The following is a 21,669-nucleotide window of genomic DNA, read 5'->3' as shown; positions in this document are numbered from 1 at the left end:
AGTTAGTCACCAGCTGCCTTTTATAATCAGCAGAGAGAAGTTAACATTACTAAGAAAGCTTGTATCATTTTTCTGTAGACCTCTGAAGTGGTTCAGATGAACCAGGGTCTAGAAGTGGCTATTTCTCCCCACTGCATGTAAACGGGAGCCAGGGGTGACCAGCTCCGATGCAGATACCTGTGGTTTAACGTCTGAAGTTAGGCCAGATCAATCCCAGCCTGTGTATCTGTCTGCCTCTGAAATGCCTGTCTTCGTTCAGGCATTGACAAAAATGTTACCCACTACGGAAAGGTAACCATGAGAAACCCGGTCTAAAGTTCAAATGCATTCCTGGATGGAGAGATGGACTGAAGAGCCCCTTGGCTGCCTAAAAAGCAAGTCTTTGCATTGGTGGAGGTTGTGCCTCTCAGAACAAGCCTCCTGGTCCTCAGAGGAGAGATGCTGCTCCCGTGCCCAGGGACGGGAAAGGCAAGCCATCCCGGCCATTGAAAACATTATACAACGCGGCCACCAGGCAGCGCCAAACAACCAAAAGAAATTATTAACAATTTTTTGTTGTCTTCTGTGGCACTGGCAACGGTAATACTAGTCCAGCTTGAAGCCCCAGGAGTTCCGGGCTGGCAGCACCAGGTCTAACAGTGGGCTATGGCGTTGTTGTTCGACAACATATTTTTAAGACATGGATGTTCAGATTTTCTCTCCCTCATGCACAACTCAACAAGGTCATGTCCGAGTGGGTGCGATCTTGGGCTGTTTTGGCCGTGTTCCTGTGCCATTGCAGGGTTGTTACATTATTGTTTCTTAATATTTGTTTAGACAGACAAAGACCAGGAAATTCCTTGAAAGGAAGGAAAATTAATTTGAGCACTCATAATCTGAGGAGACATCTAGGGTACCTCCACTACACATCCGGGAGGTATGCGTCCGCTAGAAAGAGAAAGCAAAGGTAGCATGGTGTAAGATGTCGGTCTGTTGAGCAGCCATCGCAGCCCTGACTGGCACTTACTTTGCAAATTGCTATAGATCTGTCTGACCCTGGATGCATTGCGGAGATCACATTTTCACTTAGATAAATCGTTCTTCTAATGTCTGTAACGCATTAAGCAGAAGCAGCAGGCTTTCCTTCCTTCTGCAGCAGGAATACAGATCAACTTTTTCCTGCTATTGTTTTATCAAACATATTTATAGCAGCCTTTACAAGGAAAATGTTACTTTTTGCCGTGTTTGTTTATGTTCCTGAATGTCCCTATGACAGTATCTCAGATCCAAAAATACACAGCTCTCCATTTTTTTTTCTTTTTTTTTTTTTTTTTCTCTAGAGTGTCTGCTCAATTAACTTGATAGTTACATGAACCCAAACAGTTCTGTACTCTGTATTCCGGTTTGCTATTTCATAGCTGTCTTTCTTATTTAAAAAAAAAAAAAAAAAAAAAAGAAGAAGGGAGTCCTAGAAGAAATGCCATGTGCACGCATTTCTGGTCCCTGCTCAGTTAGGCTATGAGCTAAGCTGAGGAAAATGAAAATGAGCACAAGAGACCTCCTAGCATCTAGCTGTCTGTCCGTGGGTCTCCTATACCATTCCCATGAGGAGACAAGGTGCTCATGCCCCACGTGTAACATTTGCAAAAGAAGTTACATACCACATGCATCAAAAGTAGGAAGCAGAATGTGAGAGAAGCTACACACAAAGCATCTCCTGCTTCCTCTCACCAGCCCACAAAGAGTGTCCATGAAAAAATGTGTCCCCCAGGCCTATAAGGGAAAATCCCAGGGATCTTGATATAGAGCATAGGACCTTGTAAGCATCTTGTAAGGATTTATGCAAATGATTCTATGTGAGAACTGTATTGCCTGGAATGTTTTTCTTAATGACCTGCATGGCAGAGATGATACATTAAATGCTGTGCCACACTTAAATAGTAAAAGGTACTGATTCTTCCTATGGTAATGGTCAGTCATTTGCAAGACACATTCTTACCTTAGCAAGAAGTGAGTCCATCCCAGGTACAGGCTCATTTATGTGAACTCCCTTCATTTTGCACCTGGGCTTGCCTGCGGCGCTGTCATGCCACCCAGCTGCTGGCTTCCAGCCAAGGGGCATCCAAGCTTTTCCATAAGATATAACTCAATTGCTGGGGTTAAACTGTCTTTAACCTTGATTCAGTTTGTTAAGGTGACAGATAACAGCATTTGCAAATTTGTGTTTGGTTTTTAAAGGTGTTACCTAGATTAGCCTGAATGACTGTATTGTATTCATGGCAAAGTCTGGAATCTCGTGCGTGATGTATGCTGTGCATGCCTATCTGCTGCTCTACGTTCAACAGACTACCTGAGTTAAGAGTCAGAGGACTGGCAAAAAAGTCTGTATGTTTTCACTCATTTGTTGTATTATTCTAGGACACATAAAGGCATAATGGGAAGCAGAGCTTTGTCACATGATAGCATTTTCATCCCTGAGACTGGGCAAGAGCCTGCAAGGCCAGTAAGAGTGTTTTCTCAAGAAAATGTTTCTGATCGGATTAGAGCTTTACAGGTAATTTACACAGCATAATTTTTTCAAATGCAAGAGGTGGAATGTCTTTCCAGGCTTGATTTTTGGGGATAATATTTGTGGTTGAACATTTGATTAGTAAGTAAGATCTGTCTGCAGCTTACATGAAATGTTACATTTGTTAATTAGATAGCAGTATTGTATCTCGGTTCTCCTGAAATGATAGTTGCAAAACATAGAGTTGTTTGGCTCCCTATGAAAATGTCTAAAGTGAGAAGTCCTGTGCTCTGGATCATTCAATTGTCAAGTTAAAAGAAAGATAACTCATTGACCTGAGCTAAAAAATGTACTGGGGAAACCTCCATCACTATCACATGCTAATGTGTTTTATGCCACACTGAAGTTGAAACTCCAGCCTACCATGAAATTGGGGCCTCCGCCTCCATTTGGATTTCATGCAAAGCGAACAGAGGATGCTGGGGCCAGTTCTGAAGATGATGGATTACCCAGGAGCCCTCCAGAAATGTCTTTGCTCCATGAAAACCTAAATTCAGGCACAACAACAAGAGTGAGTAGTTCTAGCGTTGACAAAAATCAGTGTTTAATGACTTGTTTTACCTATGTGTGGAAGGCAGAATAAATTATTTGGTTTGCTATATGTATTAGTGCTTTATCTATCTCTGAACAATTCAGAAATACCTTACTCGAAATGGGAAAATGCTCTCTCTCTGTGTAAACAGCTACTTAAAATCTCTGTTCCTGTTAACATATAAATATGATGCCAGAAAATGCAGAACTGGGAAGGAGAGGATGTGTTTGTGTGCTTGCATGGGGATGCTGTGGTTTTTTTAGGGACTACAGAGAGCTGCCAGGCATAAAAAAAAAGGCTGAAAAATCTGTATTCCCCCTTGAATGTACTGATAAGAGAGCTCTCTTCTTTAATGTTTTTCTAGGCTGTCATCGGAAAAAGAAACATAAAAGAATCTGAAACTGTTTTTTCTTTTTAAATGATAGTTTTATTATACGTTATTTCATTCTTTATCTGCGTGTCTTACACTTTATGTTTGCAGTGTCCTTGCTAATCCTTAAGACTGTAGAGAAAAACAACTTACGTTGTCGGTATTTGTGTGCACTTTGTGTAGATGGTTTCTGCAAGTATATCCATCTCGTTTGTCATCTTTTACTGAATCTCTTCCTCATTCCATCCCACAGTTCTCTGACTCTCACAAGCACCTTAGCTCTTTGAGTTTAGCTGGAACAGGCAGTGAAGAAGAAGAACAGGTAACTTCTGCCAAATGTATTAAGGGCCAAGCAATTATGCATAGTAGTCTTTTAAAGAAATGTAAGGCATAAATATTGCTTTGTTGCCCGTCTGCTCCAAAAAACAACCTTCTGTGTATGTAATTGCATGCCTCCCTGTTTGCTTTGCTTTTTTAATGCCTGTCCTTCAAACACAAAGTTATGATTATTTATCAACATCATTCTGACGCCAAGTAATCTCACGTTGATAATAATTAAGCCCTCTAGAATAGCTCATATCCTTTAGCAAACTTTACAGACATGATTTAATCTCCAAACACGACCAACCGCATTTAGGCACTGAAACAGTATCCCTTTTTTTAAAGACGGGAAATTGCAGTAAAGGCTGCTTGGGTTACATGCATAGGATAAGGGAGGAAGCTTGTTGAGGAGCCGTGAACAAAATCTAGATCCCCTGAAATCTGCCCATCCCCTTGCTTTAAGTGCAAGGTTACCTCGCACTGATACAAAAAGTGTTTGCCTGATGATAGTGGCTGACATTGCTGCTTAGGAGTCTGAGGTTCAGCCTTCAGTCGGATTCTGGCCACGTGAGCCAGCACGAGCTGTGAATTTTGCTGAAGTGATGTTTTCAGGACTTGAGTGCAGGCAAATAGATGGCTTTCTTCAATCAGCAGCCAGCCGTTCTGGTTGATTAAAGGGTGGTTTTGAAAGGCTCTGAAGAGTCCCTTTTAGTTGTCCGCAGCTGGAGTCGTGGTGGAAGCAACACAGGGGGTAAAGGGAAGAGCGTTTTCTAGAAATAGGAGGAGGGGTGGAGGGGAATTGCAGAAAGGAAATAGAGAAGCTAGTCCTGAGCTGACTATTCCTTAGTAATTATGCAAAATGTATTTCAAGGCCAGCTGCAGCAGGGCTCAGCAAAGATTTCTGGCCACACTTGTTAGATTCCACATGAAGCTGTTTGAAAAACTGCTTATATGCAGTGAAATTTTAATATTTTTAAAGAAAAACAACAGAACACGTGAAGAAGGTATTTCCTGAAAACTGGTGTAGGCTCACTGTAAATTTGTCCGGTCCAGATGCATGTTTGCTGAAGGAGGATTTATGTCTCCCTGCTGTTCCATTAACATCACTCTCTGACTCACTCGCTGACTCCCGAGACGCGGTGGTGACGACGCTTTTTCCACATGCTCCCTCATTTAGTTCAGAGCTCTCTTCATCCCAGTCCAGTTTCAGAGCACAGCCAGAAAGTAGCCCCATCTGAAGGCTTTCCTCCCAAACCGCAGGGCCTACTACCTAGCATTTCAGAGAGATTAGCCCAGCTCCTAGAAGTCAGAGGAGACCAGCTCGCAGGGCTGAGGAGTTTTGCACAATGCGACCCCGGGGGTTTTGGGCAGCAGTGACACCCTGCTGTGTCTTGGAAGCTTTCCTGGATCAAAGAAGGGAGAAAGGGATCGCGACTGTCCCGTCTGGGCTTTGGGGATGGGGCTCCCTCATGGCCCCCCACCTTGTGCCGCTCAGCACGACCAGCTGAAGGACAACTGAGCCACGTGCACATGAGATTTGGAGAAAGGGGTCTGCCAGCCGTCACCTCCTCCAGCAGGCTTCACCTTCAAACTTTGTGGGACAGGCGACTTCTGCAGCTGGCTCAGAGCTGGCATTCACTCAGGCTGCTGAAATTTAAGTAACAAACCAGATTCTTGATTTTCCAGCGTAATGGCCAACGCTGAGTGCTGCCAACGAGAAGACATGCAAAGTTCTCGAGGAAAAGCAGAAGCCAGAAGAAAGGCAGGCAAATAATGACGTGCCTTGAAAGAGAACATGTGCTGCGTCTTTATCATGGAGCTGAAATGTCAATGTATTCACTGTTCGGTACTAATGTATAATGCAGCCACGTATCGTTTGTTGTACATTAGTCATGTTTGAGTACTAGACTGCAGATATTGTAGAGTGAAAATTAATGAGAGCATCCATTATTCAGCATGGCTGAGCTACTTTTTTTTCTTAAATAGAAAGCATGATCGGAAGCTGTGGATCCAGCCTCCACTAAAATCAATGGGAGTTTTCCCCTGGCCGTTGAGGAAGCTGTAGCAGGCCCTCGCGATACCACAGAGTATCTTTTGGCTGCAGTACCTAATGCAGAATTCTACTTGCAGAAAACGCTGATGCTTTTTGCCTCCCTAAATAAAACGAACACTGTCCTGCTCTCCCCTTCTCCCATCCAACCCCCTCAGTAAAATACCACTTCCAGAGAAAGAAGAAAGAAGAAGAATAGAAGAAAGAAGAAGAAAGCCTGCAGAAGAAAGCATGACAAAGGAGGAAAGCTCTTCTAATGAAATGAACCGGAATTTCAAGCCTACAAAGGGAGTGCTGTCACGAGTTGTCAGGGGTCATGTTAATGCCATGACAGATAGTTTGGAAATACCGTTTTGCCTATTTGCAAAAACTGAATCCGAGAGAAAGGAAGAACCGTATTTAGAGTAATTTTTTTGTAAATTTTTCAGTCTCCTTTTTGCATCGGCCCTGGGACTAGGGTAGTTTTTGGTGAAGCACACAGGCAAGCTGGATTCCAGCTTCATGAAAGTACTGGACCCCTTGGAGCATTCAGGAGTTGTTTCTGGATGGGTTATTGGCCTCTAGTCAGAATTGTCCATCGTTTCCTTCCCCAGAATAGTCTACAAATGAAATTTTACATTTCAGGTAAACTCCCTAGTTATTTTGCAGATAGAAATAGATGAAGAGAAAACACAAGCTGACTTAAGTGTCAGTGCCACTGGTGTTTGATTCTTTTGTCTTCAGGAGGGTGTTGTAGAGTTGGAAGGGACCTGATGATGTATAGGAAGCTAGAAATGCTCCAGCCCAGCACAACTGTGGGTAGGAACCTAGACACAGATGCTGGAGGACAGATCCAGAAAGGAAACTGGCCCTGTAGGTTCTGTAGCTGAGTACTCTTCATAAATCTGTCTTCTAAAACACGCTGGCCATGTATTTGTGTGCTTAAGATCTTCTAGTTAAATGTGACTTGGTCCTTCCCTCTGGACAGTAGAGCATGATATTCAAACAGCTAAAATGCAGAATTGCTACACCAGTGCTCCACATGCAACATTAGGAAATGCAATGTATTTTAAAGAGATATCAAAAAGAAAAAGAGGCAACCTTAAAATGCCAATAAACATGTCCCTTATTTGTAGAATTGTTATTTTCATGTCTTTGTTTCTCTGTTTGGTTCTCTATTTGGGGATTTTTTTTTTCAGGTTATATTGAGTCCTTCTTCTAGATCTCGCTTTACAGACGGTCAGCTGTTCCCTAGGCATGGAAGTGCTAAAACTGGAGCTCCCCAGATATCTGACAGTACCATCTTGCCTGCAGCCAATTTTGACACTCCACCTGAGCTTTCCTCTTGCTTGGATAATTCTGCTGCTAAACACAAGCTTTTAATAAAACCCCGGAACCAGAGATCCAGTAAAATGAGACGATTTTCTCAGGTATTTGTGAAAATAAACAGTGTCACCTTTGACACAAAACCAGGAAGTTCTTACTGGACTTTGTATCTCAAATTCAAATATGATAAGAAAAGTCAGACTGCGGCATGGATATTTCATTGGGTTTTAATAACTGTTATTTGATGAGGCTACGTATCTGGAGTAGACACTAGGAACAGATTAAATATTATGAGATTACTTGTTAACTCTTGATGCAGCAGTTTATGTAACAATTTCTTCTTAAATTTACCGTGCAGTAAAATTTAATATCTCGTTTGAGATGCAGAAGTTGGGGCTGACTGCTTCCTTTCTTACTTAAAAAAAATTTCTTGGAAAGTGTTATTATCAACTTGTGTACTTCTCCTAGTCTGAAAGATCCTGTAAAATCTTGAGTCTTTGAGAGTGTATTGATGGAGGAGCTGTTTTAACTTCCCAAATACAATTGAGCTTATGTTTTCAAAAGGTACAGGAAGAGTAAAGTGTGACCTATTAATTGGAGCCAAATTCGGTACATGAGGACTATTCTGAATTTTGCCCTCTCCCTGCCCCAAAACTTGTAAACCTTTTATGTGCACTACAGAGACTCAAAATAAGTCTCCACAGGGAAAAAATAAAAGTGTATACTATTTAAAAACTGTTTAAAAGTGTATACTATTAAAAAAAATTTTTTTAAGCCACCCTTTTAAAACACCATTTACCTGATTCTTTGTCATATCTTATGAAGGGAATAGCTTAATTTTTCTTCTCTTCTCTTCTCTTCTCTTCTCTTCTCTTCTCTTCTCTTCTCTTCTCTTCTCTTCTCTTCTCTTCTCTTCTCTTCTCTTCTCTTCTCTTTTCTCTCTTCTCTCTCTTCTCTTCTTAGAACTAAAGTTTGCAGCTCTTACTACAGTATTTGCACTTTATTGTTTGTGGTTTCTTTCAATGTTTTAAATACATTAAAGCCTTTAAACTGGCTTGCTTAACACCAGGAATATTATTCCCTCTGTCTCTAAATATTACTTAGCTCATATTCTGTATTTTCCAAAATCTGTGAGTGACCTTTGAGCTTGGTAGAGCGCTGCTGCGAGCAGCACAATGATGAGGCCAGTTATTTAGAAAAGCATGTAAAGCAATAACTCACTGATCAAACCTCCTCTTCCATTGTAACATTGTTACCGAAATACAATTGCTTTGTCCAGTCTGCCTGTAAACTGCCAGGTGACTGAGCCCTCCTGGTTTTCCATGGGGAGTGTTCACAACTTCCAATAGTGCAATTTTTAATATTTTCCTGCCTGACTCTGCTTGTGCACCTTGCTTCTGGCTAACTGATGTCTTCTGCTTTTATGTTCCTGTGTCTATGGGTTGTGAATGCAGGTGGCACTGTAGCTCTGTCTTGGCAGTAGCACTTGCAAAACGAGAAGTTGGAAGAACCCTAAAAGAATCTTCAGAGTGCGAGTTTTGTGTTCTTAGAATTAGGGCCTACATCCAAAATATATATTTTCTCAACAAGCTACAGTGAATCGGTGAGCCAATACAGGCACCATATGAAAAGGCATATTCAGCAGATTAATAACGTGCTTTCAAATAATCCTGTATATTTAGCCAGTCCTTACCTGAAGCTTAATCACAAGACCTCACAGATAACTACATATGCCTTTATCAACTTTTATCAAATAGTCTAACTCTGGAAAGAAAAAGAAGACTTTTACACAAAGGAGGCAAGGCTGTAACGCTGTATGGCAGTGGGATGAGACAGAAGACTGCCGTGTGGGGCTAGATACTCAGCTGGCATAGAGTGTCGTAACCGGATGGACTTGTTAGGTTTTTGCTCTTCCTTCTATGTACCCTTTCCTCTTCAGAATCATGCAAGAATGGGTTGTTTTATTTTTAATGCTAGTATGCAGTAGCAAAATACAAAGGGACAGATTTTTCTCTTTCAAGTGCTGTTTTTTGCCCAAGAGCAACACAACATATCCAGTATGCTCTGGGGAATCAAGTGCCAAGGACAGTCCAATGGCCATTGTTTTGATGAACTTGCCATCTACAAAGCCATGAAAGCACTAGTTGTGCAGAGGGAAGTGTCACTGATTGCTTTTATGTTGGTTAAATACATTATTCCAGGATCTGCTTAGATAAAAAAGCATCCAGAATGTAGGTTAAAAAAACAGTGAGCTCAGCATTGGAGGCAAGTATTGCCTTCCTCTCTAAGATCTTGGTTGTATATGCAATGATGAATAAGAAAAAAAGTAAATCTGTACATGGTGATGGAGCTTTCTGAATTTCTTTTTGCAGAGGACCCAGTCTGAATCTCTGACTGATTTGAGCTGTACCCCAGAAGAAGAAGAAGAAGATGATGAAAAGGAGGTGCAGACAGACTTGCCAGATGCTGTATTCAAACCCAGCAATCAAGAACTGCCATGCAGCACAGCTGCAGCGCAGGATGTGGCTTCCTGGCCAAAGCCCAGAATGCCTGAGGACCTTCCCCCTGCTTTGAGACCAGCGATGACTCAGGCTACCTCTGAGTCTGCTGTTGTACAGGAAGCCCTGCTACCAGAGAATAAACCGGAGGGCTGCCAACCAACACTGGAAACAACGTGTGTTAAGTCTGAGTCCTCATTGCTGTTAGAAGGCAAAGACTCCACAACTTCTTCCTACTCCAGTCCAGACAGAGAAGTACAAAAGCAAGAAGATTCCTCAGAAACACTGGTTCTGTTGTCTGAGGATGTGAGTAATGTGTCAACCGATATTTTAAATCAAGAAAATAAGGAACTTCCTACTGTGTTTTCAGTAAATAAAATATCATCTGAAGAAGATATTTCAATTAGTAACAATACTGTTGTTTGCTTGGGAGGGTCAGAAGAAAATATACAGCAGGATGATCAGATGCCTGTGGAAATGCCCTGTAATAAAGAGGCAAAGAAAGAGGTTGCTCTATTGTCAGAGTCCAGCAAGCAATTTTCCATAGGTTCCTTCCAGCCCACGGACTCGTTCCATGTTCCACATCCTGCTTCCTCAACGTGGATGGGATCATCTGCTTCCTGCTCTCTAGAGAAAACAAAGACTGCAGAAGAGGCAGCTGCTTCTGGTCAGGAGAACAGTCAGTCACTGGTCCACAAGGAAGAACTTTTGGGGAAGAAAGGTGAAAAAGCAGCCAATGAACTCAATGCCTTGAGAAAGTTTTCTGTCTCTTCTGCACGGGAGAGACCAAGGACCAGAAGCCTACACTTCCCAGAAAGATCAGAGTTGGAAAGCCCATTAAATACTGGATTCTTCCTGTCCAAAGCAAAGGTCTCCTCGAGAAATGAGAAGTGGAAAGACGACTTGCAGAAGGGATCAGACCTGGAGGAGGAAAAAAGTAGTGACAAAAAGCAGGCTTTGCTGCCAGAGTCCGACTCTGAGAACACAGGCCAACCTACAGAAATTTTGGCTGGCTGCGTTTCTCCGGCTGTCGATGCGGTGCCGGTGCCAAGTGATTCTTCAGTGGTATCTCAGAATCAGCCAAGCTGTGAAGATAAAAGTCCTTTTCAAGTGCAACTTAGATCCACCTCACTGTCCTTGAAATATAGAGGCAACTCGTCACCAGAATCAAAAGGGATTAAAAGATACAGTGCAGAGTTTAATTTAGAAAACGAGGGATTGACTTCCTTTCTAGAAGGTGATAAGGCACAGATCAAAAAAACAGCCGATACAAGTATCGGTGATTCTTTAAATGAAAAGATCAAACCCAAAGCAAAGTCCTCTGAACAGCTCAGTAGCAAACCTCCGTTGCCTAAAAAGCCAGCCTTGCAAAACATAACCGTTCCAAATACTACTGCAAACAAGGAGAAGCAGGACAAAGCTATTCAGTCTCCTGAATCCAGAAATGAAGATAGAGACTTGGAGAAAAAGTCAAATCCTTGTAAAGTGCCTGGTAAGACTCCCAATACTTTATAAAGTTACATTAACTCGCGAGGAATGACCCTACCTGTGAGAGAGCCTGAGGCAGCTCTGTCATGTCAATCACAACACTGGTGAGCGCGAGCTGATGGCTCTGCCTTCAGTGATGTTGCTCCCTGATTCTCCCTTGCTGGAAAGCTTATCAGAAGGACAGCAGGGAATAAGCAGCAGACAGAATAAGATATTTATTTTTGCCAGTGATTTTTGCATTTCAGGGCATTGTTTAAAAGATGTTCAAAGTGACACTCAAAAAATAAAGTGTATTAGCAAGTATTGTGAAACAGAAATATTAAGCTACTAAGTGTCCCCATTTAGAGCTGCTGTATGGCAATTCACAAGCCAGGAGCACATATTAAGTGCAGTGCCCTGCGTGGGCTGAGTGACTCAGACCTCTAGACCTTCTTTTTCACCATAGCATTGAGGCAGAAAAACTAGTAACTGCCTGGCATGCTCAACACGCCATTTATTTATTGTCTCCTGTGAGCTTTGCTTATTCATTTATCTATCTTTATCATTGCTCATTCCTTGTTTAAAAACAAAAATTAACTACCCTGCAGCTTCCTGGAGTTTAAAGCCAGGAGAGACTGTAAGATTGTGTCTACTGCAGATTGTTAAATTTCACCCTGTTGTCTGTATTGTATAATTGGGTTAGAGTTTAAAAAAAAAAAAGAGTCCTCTGGAGACTAATATTGTGTGCTACAGGCAGAGAACAGAAAAGACTGGAAGTGGCACCACTGTCTGAGGTCTTTGCAATGACAGTAAACAAGTTAGGTGAAGTACGCTCGAGCAATTCTAGGAGGAGACCTCTGCTCTCTGAAGACCACTTCAGAGAACAGCCAAAAGGGGAAAAAAATCTTTAGGTCTTCTGATATGTGGGAGAAACATCTTCTCTGCCCTGAATCTGTCTGGTCACGAGTGTGACGTTAAGAATGTAAGGAGGAGAGGCTGGCCAAGCAAATGAAAAGGTTTTTTTGCCATTGCAGAGCTCCCCTCCACGGTTGCTCTTCTCCAGCTGGGGTCAGCTGGAGCTTCAGAGTGGGGGAACACCAAGCCAAAAGAAGACCTCAGGACACAGCAGGCCACTTGTCCTGTAGGGTGACAAAATCCTCTTCCTGGCCCCAGGGGCAACCTGCTGATACCCTGAGTGACAGCAGATTCCAGCTGTCATCTGCTGTAGCATTGCAGATATTTTTGCAGGGTTCTGGCCACGTTTACAGTTTTCTGGTCTCCCAGCAGCCATAAAGGAGGGGATTCATTGCCTCCACCCTCCACAGCCCAATGAGGCTCCCACAGCCGTCCAGCCGGAGCCTCCCCGCACCCCGCGGGCAAGGTGCTCTCCCTTTGTATAATCCCAACACTCCCTTTAAAGGCATTTTCCCCTCTGCCCTGCCCTCAGGAGTAGTTGACTATTTGTAGTGACGCCCAAATCTCTGATCTACTGAGATTTTGGGGAGGGTCATACCGGGAACAAGCGAGGAGGAGACCTAGCGTGGTAGGGCTGGTCTGGCAGAGGACAGGGGAAAGCAGTGGCGGTGCCAGCGCTCCTGCACACAGCCTTTTTTCACATCCCTCTTGCTGAGTCCCAGGGTGCCTGCAGTGGGAGTGGGGCAGGAGATGGCAAGTGCTGGAGGAGGGAGGAGGGGAAGAAATGAAGCCAGGGAGCACATTTCTTCTCCAGGCTTCTCCTCTGCCCCTCAGCCCTGAGGCGAAGGAGACTCCCTGCCCCCAGGCTCAGGACTGACCTCTGCAAAATAGGGACCCGCTCTCTGTGGGTGAGAGCCGAGTTGCCGGACCCCTGGCAGGGGTGCACACACCTGTTTTGGGTGTGTTCCTCTCCACCTGACAGGATTACACCAAATCTGTATGGTTGTTTAACACGGTGGTTCAGATTGGTTTGTGATGGTAATTAGTGTTCTTCCTTATCTACTGCCCCACCGTTCTTATTGTATCACCTTAAGGAAAGCTGCTACGGTTTCCCAGGTATTTCCAGTGTTGAGTAGCTTTGTAATGGGCTCTGATATGTGGGTATGCCAGGACTCAGAGAGTTTAAATAGGAAGCAATCTGCTCCAAACTGACCTGAGGTCCTTCCTGCCCCACTGCAGAGGTTTCTCCTTAGACATCTGACCAAGCACCCCCTTGTGCTAAGTTGCCTTATCAGCCTGAGCTGGCCGCCTGCCCTGAAGGGTGAACGAGGTGTGCCCACCTCCTCTGATTGCCCTGGCACCATGCCAGCCTTGGTGGGGGGATTTGCACAGTGGCCCCAGAAGCGATGCCCCTCTCCAAGATGTAGGAGAGCCATGGGACGCAATGAGGGCTTAGCGGGGCAATACCCCTACCCAAACGTCATTTTAAGCTCTTTGAAACATTTGCCTCAGCCCAGGGAGTCGGGAGCATGCCTTTGCAACCGCAAGCAGCAGAGATCTGACAAGTGCGATCAGCACAGCCCTTTGTGGATCGCGTGGCTTGCCAGCCATCTCTGGCCTCCTGATCTGCTGGGACACCCACTTCTTTTTTTTTCGTCCAACCGTCCTTAATGCTGGCACCCAGCCCTCTCCTAGTCCTGGAGTTCATCAGCCCTTTCGAAGAGCTGTGGTCACCGGCAGGAGACACTTTATGCTGTCAGGGAGTTTCTTCCCACTGCGTCTTAGGAAATCCCTGCGCTGAACAAGAAGAGGAGGTGTGAAATGTTGATGTAAGGGGATGCAGTTCCCTTCTCATGTACACTCATCTCGAAAAAGTCAGTTTGCTCTGTCATGGGGCGAGCAGGAGCAATTTGGTTCATTCAGTTCAATTTTTAGCTTTTCAGCACTCCTAATAGCAAAGGCAACGGGAGGGCTGGTGGGATGCTGGCTTGCCCCCCCAGGCGAAGGCAGCACTCCTGCTCTCCAGAGTGTGCTGGGGAACTAGCGGGGGAGCGCGTGGCCTCTGTCAGGCTGCGAGGCGGCTTTTTAATGGCTGTGTGAAATTAGTCACCCCAGGAGGAGTCATTTTTAAGTTTCTGGAGCTAAAGGCACAAGCCTCTGCAAGAATTAAAAGGTTAAGCTGTGTTGGTTGGGGCCAATACACTTTGCTATAAGTCCCGTAAAGGGCAGAAACAAATAGCACATGCTCGCAGGTTATTACAAGAGCAAAACCATAAGCAATACCTGTGTGAATGTGCGTATTAGGATCTATAAAAATCAGCGACTGAGGAACTGTAGTGGGAAGACATGCTCTAACAGAGGAAAGGAACTCGGGGAGGGATGCTGAACGTAACAGTGAATGAAATTGGTGTGTATTGTCTGGCAAATGCAGGCTCTGAAATGACAAGAAAAATGTTTCTCTCTACATAAAAAAGACATTGCTTTAATGCTATCCTGGCTACAGCTGAAAAGAAAGCTGTCTTTCCGCCCCACCCCCCCCCCCAAAAAAAAAAAAAGAAGTTGCTTTTTCGGTTGTGTCAGGCTATTTTGCAATGTGGCTGTTTTCCAGCAGTGAAATAGACTTTGATGCAAACATAGCAGTTTCTTGTGTCAAAAAGACTCTCCTGGCATCGGTGGTATAGATCCAACCAAAAGTCAAATCCCTTGCAGAGCAGCTCAGAGAAGAAAGAAATGTCCAAAATACTCAGCCAAATCTTTTAGAATAGCTATGTCTGAAATTAAGGAATCGGGTGTGTACGCTGAGACGAATGCATGTAGTGCTTTAATAAACAAAGGGAAATATGTAGGCCAGGATACACTAAATGCCATATGCATTTGTAAAGCCCTTCTTAAAATAACTGGTGTTTTATAAATGAGCAAAGATACCACAGTGTGGAATTAAATACGCATGCATAAGCAGTGTTACAAAACAATGACACTTGTATATGGGGGGGTTAGCTCCCTGTGTAAAGTTGTTTGGATTAGTTTTGAGTATGTTTGCTTTTAAAATACGCAGGGAATCCACATGTTAGCTTTGCTTGCTGTTAGAGGTATGACTTTCAAAAGGCTCTAATATTCTGCCTCTGACCTTTCGCCTGCACAGATGGATGGTAAGAGCGGCCACTCCTTGCAGTCCTTGCAGGCATAAGATGTTCATTTTCAGGTACGAGATTTAAAAGTTGTAAAGAGCCTCGGCTATATTTTGTGCGCACAAAGGCTTTTAGATTTAAAGAAAAAGGGTACAATATCTGAGGCCATCTCTAAAAAAAAAATATCAATCCCTAAATCTCAGGGTAATGTTTAAATATGTCTTTGCTGTGGTTATCCATATAAGCAGCACACACCCCTCCAGAAACAGTTGAATACACTGAGTAAATCTGTCTGTCAATAGACAGAAATAGGTATGTATTTCTCTTTCACTTTCTCTGTGTGTGTATAAACCAACGCACAATACCAAGTCAATCATAGATCTCCTTTTGTACATAAAGATCAAGGTTTTGTCTTCATCTTATTGTTCACACAACCAGTCTGACACACATTAAAGAATAATATCCAAGTATCAATGAGAAGTGTACGCATTCATTTCCACAATATTTAGGCAGAAGAAATTTCATCTATAAGATCAGAGCTTTAGTCTGAGGGGAAAAAAAAAAAAAAAAAAAGCTGCTTTAGTAAGATACTGAAGGAAAGAGATACCTGCATCTAATGGGGCTGCAGCAGGGGAATTTCCCCCCTCAGGGACCACTGAGCCAGCCAGCCCTGCCACTGTCAGACCCAGCGGAGGAGAGCTTGAGTGATGCCTATCTGCGGGGGGGAATTGAGCAGGCGGCTGTAGGTCACTTGGCTTCAGGGCTTATCTTCCATGGTCGGTCTGGAAGCTGCGGAAACGGTGAAGCACACAGACGGAGCGGCTGCTCTTGCGACTGTCCATGTGTGTTTGGTGGCTGTGGGAAGGAGGTGAAGGGAGGGCTTCAGCAGGCTCTGCGTGTGGTTTCAAGTGGCAGCAGAAGGCCTCGGCAGCCTATGTTAAATGCTCGTTTTAATACGTGGTGACATTACGCACAGCGCGGCTCGAAGTTCTGACCTGGTATCTTCCCATTGTCAGTGACTTATCCCGAGGGGAAGAAGGGGCTCGCTCGTCTTTCAGAAAGCCTCAGGCCAAGCCAGTTGCAAGCAAACCAAAGAAAGATGCAGTCACGAGGTTAAAACTGTGAGTGAACGAGAGACAAATCGCTGCCAGCAATATCCTTTATTAGCTTACGAAGTTATTAAGTAATGAGTTGAATAGCATATTGTTTAAAATAACATGGTGTCATGAGAACTGAAGAAAATGATTCAGATTTTAGTTTTCTTCAGAAAATCTCTCGAGTGTAACGTTGAAGCAAGAGGCTCAGCCCTGCTTCACCGGAGGAGAAGTGAAACACGGGGCGTTTGTGGCAGCTGCGGTCTGTTGGCTTCACACAGCTTCCAAGGGAGGATGCCGCTGCTTGCATTTCGTACTACGTTATCTCCCTAAAAGTGGCATTTACCAGCTGAGAACTGTTGTGCCAGCTGCTAGGCACATGATGTGCAGCAGAAACAGGAATTAGATTGTGCTTTTGAGTACTCTTGGTTCCACTCTGGCCAGCCGGTTCCTTAAATGCCGTGCTTTACCATGTCGTGAACCATAAAAGCGTGCGAGCTACCTCATGACCGGATGCGATAAGATAGAGAGGGCTTGTTCAAGGCGATCAGTCAGTCACTGAACTGAGGAAGAAGATGGGCAAGCAGCACTTCTCTTGTGAATAGTCGTGTCCCGAGAAAGCCTGTGGCCTCTTGGTGCCCCTCAGAGTACCAAGAGCTTCAGAGGAGAGACTCGGATCGCCTTAAGCTGCCAACTCACTTCACCGTACTGTCATCTCGTGGATGACTTCACCACCTTTCAGCCTTCTGGCTGGAACAACGGTGCACGTATACTGCCAAGAAACCTTCTCTAGTTGGAGGTGGGAGGATGTAAAGGACCTCTGGGCAATGGGGAAGATAATAAATAGTGAATACGCTTCTTCTACCCCTTACAGTAATTCTGGCTGACAGATGAGGTAGCAAATCCTTCACGAGTTGCATCTGATGTTTTTTTGCTGAAGAGAAGGCATTTCCCCTGCCTTGCCTGCCTGGCTTTCTGCAGCAGACTTTCGCAGGAACAAGGGCAGAATGTAATTGCGTAAGGAACAAGAAAGCCCCTCCCAGAAGCAGATCGGCTCTTGATCCTCTGAGGGTGATACTACTCTGCTGTCCTAAGTCAGGCCCCTATAGATACAGACAAAATCTTTGAAGATGATGATAAAGAGCTTTTGTTCCGTACTATCACAGGGGCATTCTGATACCATCTCTTAATGGTATGATACTTGGCTCTAATTTGGCTGCCTTCTAATTGGCATGGCTAAGATCTCTGGCGTCTCATCAGGGAGAATTGTCTGAAGAGCAGAAGTGCTTGCTGCCTTCGTTAGAGTATCTGCCTTATGAAAAACATGGTTATAATAGCAGCCTCCAGACTTATCTCTGCGGGACTGGGAACCCTGTTGTGCTAGCCAATGCATGTCGAAATAACAGAAAGATGAATCTTAAATCCATGAGGATGACAGAGAAACAGGAGCACAGGTAGCAATGAGACCGTTACGTGTAGCGCAGTAAACAGCCTGGGCATAGCGGTCGTTTTGTCGGTATTGATTGTGTGGTGGGAGCAGAGGAGGAACAATGTGCGGTTCAGTTGGTGTTTACAGAAAGCTCCTGTGGTGTGACAGGGAAAATGGGACAAAACACAAAGGGAGATTTTCAATCACAGAGATGAAGAAGTACATCGCTAGCAGTGTCAAGGCAGAAGCCAGGTTCCCAGGACCACGGGAACGCTGGTGGGTAGATTGAAAAGGGCCTTCAGGGTAAAGATGTTGCTGTTTGTGAGTACCAAGACATTACAGACAGTGAAGGAAGGTAAAAAGTCGGTGGAAAAGGATGCGTGAGGTGGTGTGTCTGTAGCTGTATGGTCAGAGAAGCAGCCCAGTCTTCTCTGTGCTGAGAAGAGGCCTGTACACCGTGGGAAAGGACATGTTTGGTGAGATGGATTTACAGGACGAGTCCAGCAAGGCACAGGGAGGCTTCAGTGCAGAAACGTCTTTGTAATATTGAGCGTAACTGTTGGATGGGTGTTCATTACAGGATGCTAGGAAAACGAGTTGACTAATTTGGATAGAAGATAACTAAAGTGAAAAGCTACTTTATGTACTGAATCCTCACCTCTGAGGAACACTAGACATCACCATCACTGTGAGTAGTGGCAGTTGATCTGTGTATCACAGCAGTGCTTTGGGAACTGATGAAGCGTGGCTCCTGGGCAAGGTACTGACAGGTCCTGCCCAAATTGCTCATGACCTAAAAGGTGCAGATGGGTGCCGATGGGTTCAAGGGCATGGCCTGCAAGCAAAGGAGGGAATGTGATGACAGATGCATTAGCAGACATCACATCAGTTCAACCGTGTGGGTTTACTTATGATGTTCCTAATGAAGTTTGTCCTGAGATACCCAGAGAAGATGGGTTAGCAGTCCTTGAGCTGCTAGTGGTTATCTTGGCAAACTGTGGAAGATAAGAGAAGGCTCCAGAAGGTGGCACATCTTCAAAAGGGAGGTGAGGTGGAGAAGAGAGAGAGGGAGAAAGAGCGTTATTTACCACCTAATGTGAAATACTGAAAGGAATAATTGAGCTATTTCTAAATGTCTACAAGATAACATAGATATAATTTCCAACCAACATGACTTGGTCAAGAGCAGTCAAATCAAATGATAACTGGTATTATAGGGCATTCCTATAAATAGAATGACATTCCTATAAATAGAATGACATTCCTATAAATACAGTCTTGGTGAAACTGTTCACTGGGTTGATGCAGAGCTACTGAGTGTGCCAGCTAATGATTCACTGTCGTATTAGATGGTGGCCATCTTAGGTCTGACACTATTCAGTGTATTTAAGGACAGGAGTGACAGAACTAAGTGTGTGCTTATTACACTTGCAAGTATTACCAAGCTGGAAAGCCTGTGGGCACACTGGAGGACAAGAACAGAAATCGGGGTTATCTTGAGAAAGTAGAAACATAGTTTGAAAAGACTATTTTCAGTACAGACAAGCAGAAAGTTCTGTTATATGTGTGCAAAAATAATCCGACGCACAGATACAGATGCGGAATGGAAGAGGGGAAGTACCACGATCTGGAGCTCACAAACTAAATACAAAACAGAAATAACATAATTGTGCAAGAAACTCATCATACTGACTGCAGCGTACAGGAGACTATCTCAGGTGAAGTGGGTAGTCCTTCCACCTCACCTGATGCTAGCACCATTTCATCTCAAGTGCTATGTGCCCGTTTTGAGCACCGTATTTTGAAGATTTGGACCAAATTAGGACAATTCCTACAAAAGCAAGAGTGATCTAGAGAATATGACCAATCAGAAAAGTTAAAAAAATAGGGAAAACACGGTCTAAGTCTTCAAATGCATAAAAGGCTGCCGCAAGGAGGCTAGGAGTAATCTGCTTGTGTCCATAGTGTATAGGAGAAGTTAAGGATTGAAATTAGTGCAAGGAAGATTTAACTTAGCCAACAGGGACAAAATCGAGTAGAAAAAGAACAGCCAAGCCAAAGGATAGGTTGTCTAGGGAGACTCTGAGATCTGGTCTGTCTTTGAAGCGTTTTAAGAACAGGTTAGATACATATTTGTTAGGAAACAGCTTCTGTAAAGTTGATCTTGTAACTGATCTTGTCTTGCAGCTGAGGGATAGAGTAGATGACATCTTGAGATCTCTCCCAGCCTTTTTCTCTATCATCCTGTAAAATCAGGCAAAAATGAAGTGAGGGCAGCCCGTGAAGAGAAGGGAAGATTATGGGAGGAAGAGCTGTTGACATGGAGAGACGGGACGTAGGTAGGATGCGGAGAATTGAAGTAGCTTGCCATGCAGGAGGGAGGGGAGCTCGTTCAGCATCCAAGGGCCCTGCTTTATCTGTGCTGCATTTGCACAGCTGGACTTTCTGGCTTGTTTCTTTCAGAGGTTTCCCTGCAAGATCATGTGAGGTGAATGTGAAGGAAAATGCTGGCAGCAGCTGGCAAAACATCTTGCTTTGGCCTTAAAGCAAAACTTGTGCTCTTTTTGTGGTTTTTAGCTGACATCGTAGGCTTTACAATATTTTCTTGCTCAAATAACTAGTCTGTCTCTGGTGAGGTACAACAGTGACTGGAGAAAATCCCTGAGCGAAGAAAGTTTGTGGGCTTTTCATAATGTGCCTGAGTTTGCAGACTCCAGCTCTTGGGAGAGTATCATCCCTTTCATCTCCTATGCCTTTATGAGGCATCTCAAATGTGCCTTGGGAGCCATTTACCTGCTTTCCTGATCAGGGCCACGTTCCTCTAAATTAGACCGTAGCCCTCCAGAAACGCATCTGACAGCTCCGTGGGGTCCCATGCTGGGTGGCCCAGCTCTACGCCGGCCCAGCAGCTGAGCCCCAAGGCAGGCAGGCACACCAGGGCAGGAATCCTTCCTGGGTGGCTCTGCCGTCTCCCGGCTCCCTGCAAAGGATGCTGGCTAGGTAACAAACTTCTCCTAGGGGCAGGACCACATGTGACTGGAGGATGAGAAGTGTAACTTCTGTTCTGAAATAGCCTTCCATAAATCTGTGTACGTTAGCGGCCAGAAACGACTGGGAAAGGTTAAATCGTTTCCCCATGGCCCTGTCATGGCTCTAACATGGCTCTAAGGGTGTTAGTACTGTTCTTGTTCCTCTTTTAAATCACACAGAGGCTCCACATTAGTTGGAAAACTGAGTTTTGGGTGCAATGTGAGCCAAGGAAGAAGTGGAGAACCTGAGGGTTGGAGCCAACAGAGGAGCTGAGGCTCTTCTCTTGATCCAGTTCTGCTCACCGTATAGACAGGATTTCCCTTCACAGAATATTTGCATAGAGAGTGTTTCATTTCCCCATACCTCTGGATACCGCTCATCCCTCGGTAGCAGTTGTGAGGACAGCAGGGTAGCACTTTTGACCCTTTATTCTAGGAAGTGCCTTTCTTTTCTTGTCTCGCTGAAACCTCAGTTCTGGTAAAGCATGACGAAAGTGACTGGCGCCACTGGAGAGCACGGTCAGTGTCAGCAGGGATAAGTCAAAGTAAACCTCACGTCAGAAGACCATGAATTAACCCTGTGGTTAACGTTGGGCTCAGTCACCCACAGCACCTGCAGGCGCCCAGGGGCTGCGCGAGGGAGGCTGCTCCTAAGGGGGTGGCAGGAAGGCAGGAACCAGACTAAGGCATCGCTGCTGCTGCCAGGGCGTGGGAAGAGCAGGAGCCGAGGGCAGCCGCAGCGGGGAGGGGGTTGCCTTTGCTACACCGCGGTCCAGCTGTGTTCGGCTTTGAATTGGCTGCTGCTTGTCTCTAGGAGGCTGTGAAGCAGATGGGAGGAGGGGGCAGAAGGGGAGACCTTGGAAAATAGGTAGATTAATTAAGCTTGATTCGTGTTTCTGCATCTCCCTAACGTGAGGGCAGTGACACTGCGACTGTAGCCAAACAAAGATGTGAAGTGTTTTTCACCAGTAGAACGGTAACTT

The 21,669-nt window shown here is 44.6% G+C and overlaps 1 protein-coding gene across 4 annotated transcripts in view; it reads left to right on the top strand.

Moving 5' to 3' along the window:
• The window catches only part of CRACDL (CRACD like), a 74,618-nt gene that overhangs the window by 40,871 nt on the left and 12,078 nt on the right, over window positions 1–21,669 (top strand). For all 4 annotated transcript variants that reach the window (XM_087757861.1, XM_087757863.1, XM_087757860.1 and 1 more), the window contains 5 exons: window positions 2,398–2,533; window positions 2,895–3,059; window positions 3,704–3,772; window positions 7,000–7,230; window positions 9,499–11,116. In XM_087757861.1, the coding sequence (XP_087613987.1) occupies window positions 2,398–2,533; window positions 2,895–3,059; window positions 3,704–3,772; window positions 7,000–7,230; window positions 9,499–11,116 (2,219 nt within the window). The remainder of the gene's footprint in view (window positions 1–2,397; window positions 2,534–2,894; window positions 3,060–3,703; window positions 3,773–6,999; window positions 7,231–9,498; window positions 11,117–21,669) is intronic.

The sequence above is a fragment of the Nipponia nippon genome, unplaced genomic scaffold, assembly GCF_047370975.1.
Source record: "Nipponia nippon isolate SJK-2023a ecotype South Korea unplaced genomic scaffold, ASM4737097v1 scaffold_2, whole genome shotgun sequence".
NCBI classification, from domain to species: Eukaryota; Metazoa; Chordata; class Aves; order Pelecaniformes; family Threskiornithidae; genus Nipponia; species Nipponia nippon.
The sequence above is the reverse complement of the archived record's forward strand: the minus strand, read 5'-3'. Positions and strand labels throughout refer to the sequence as shown.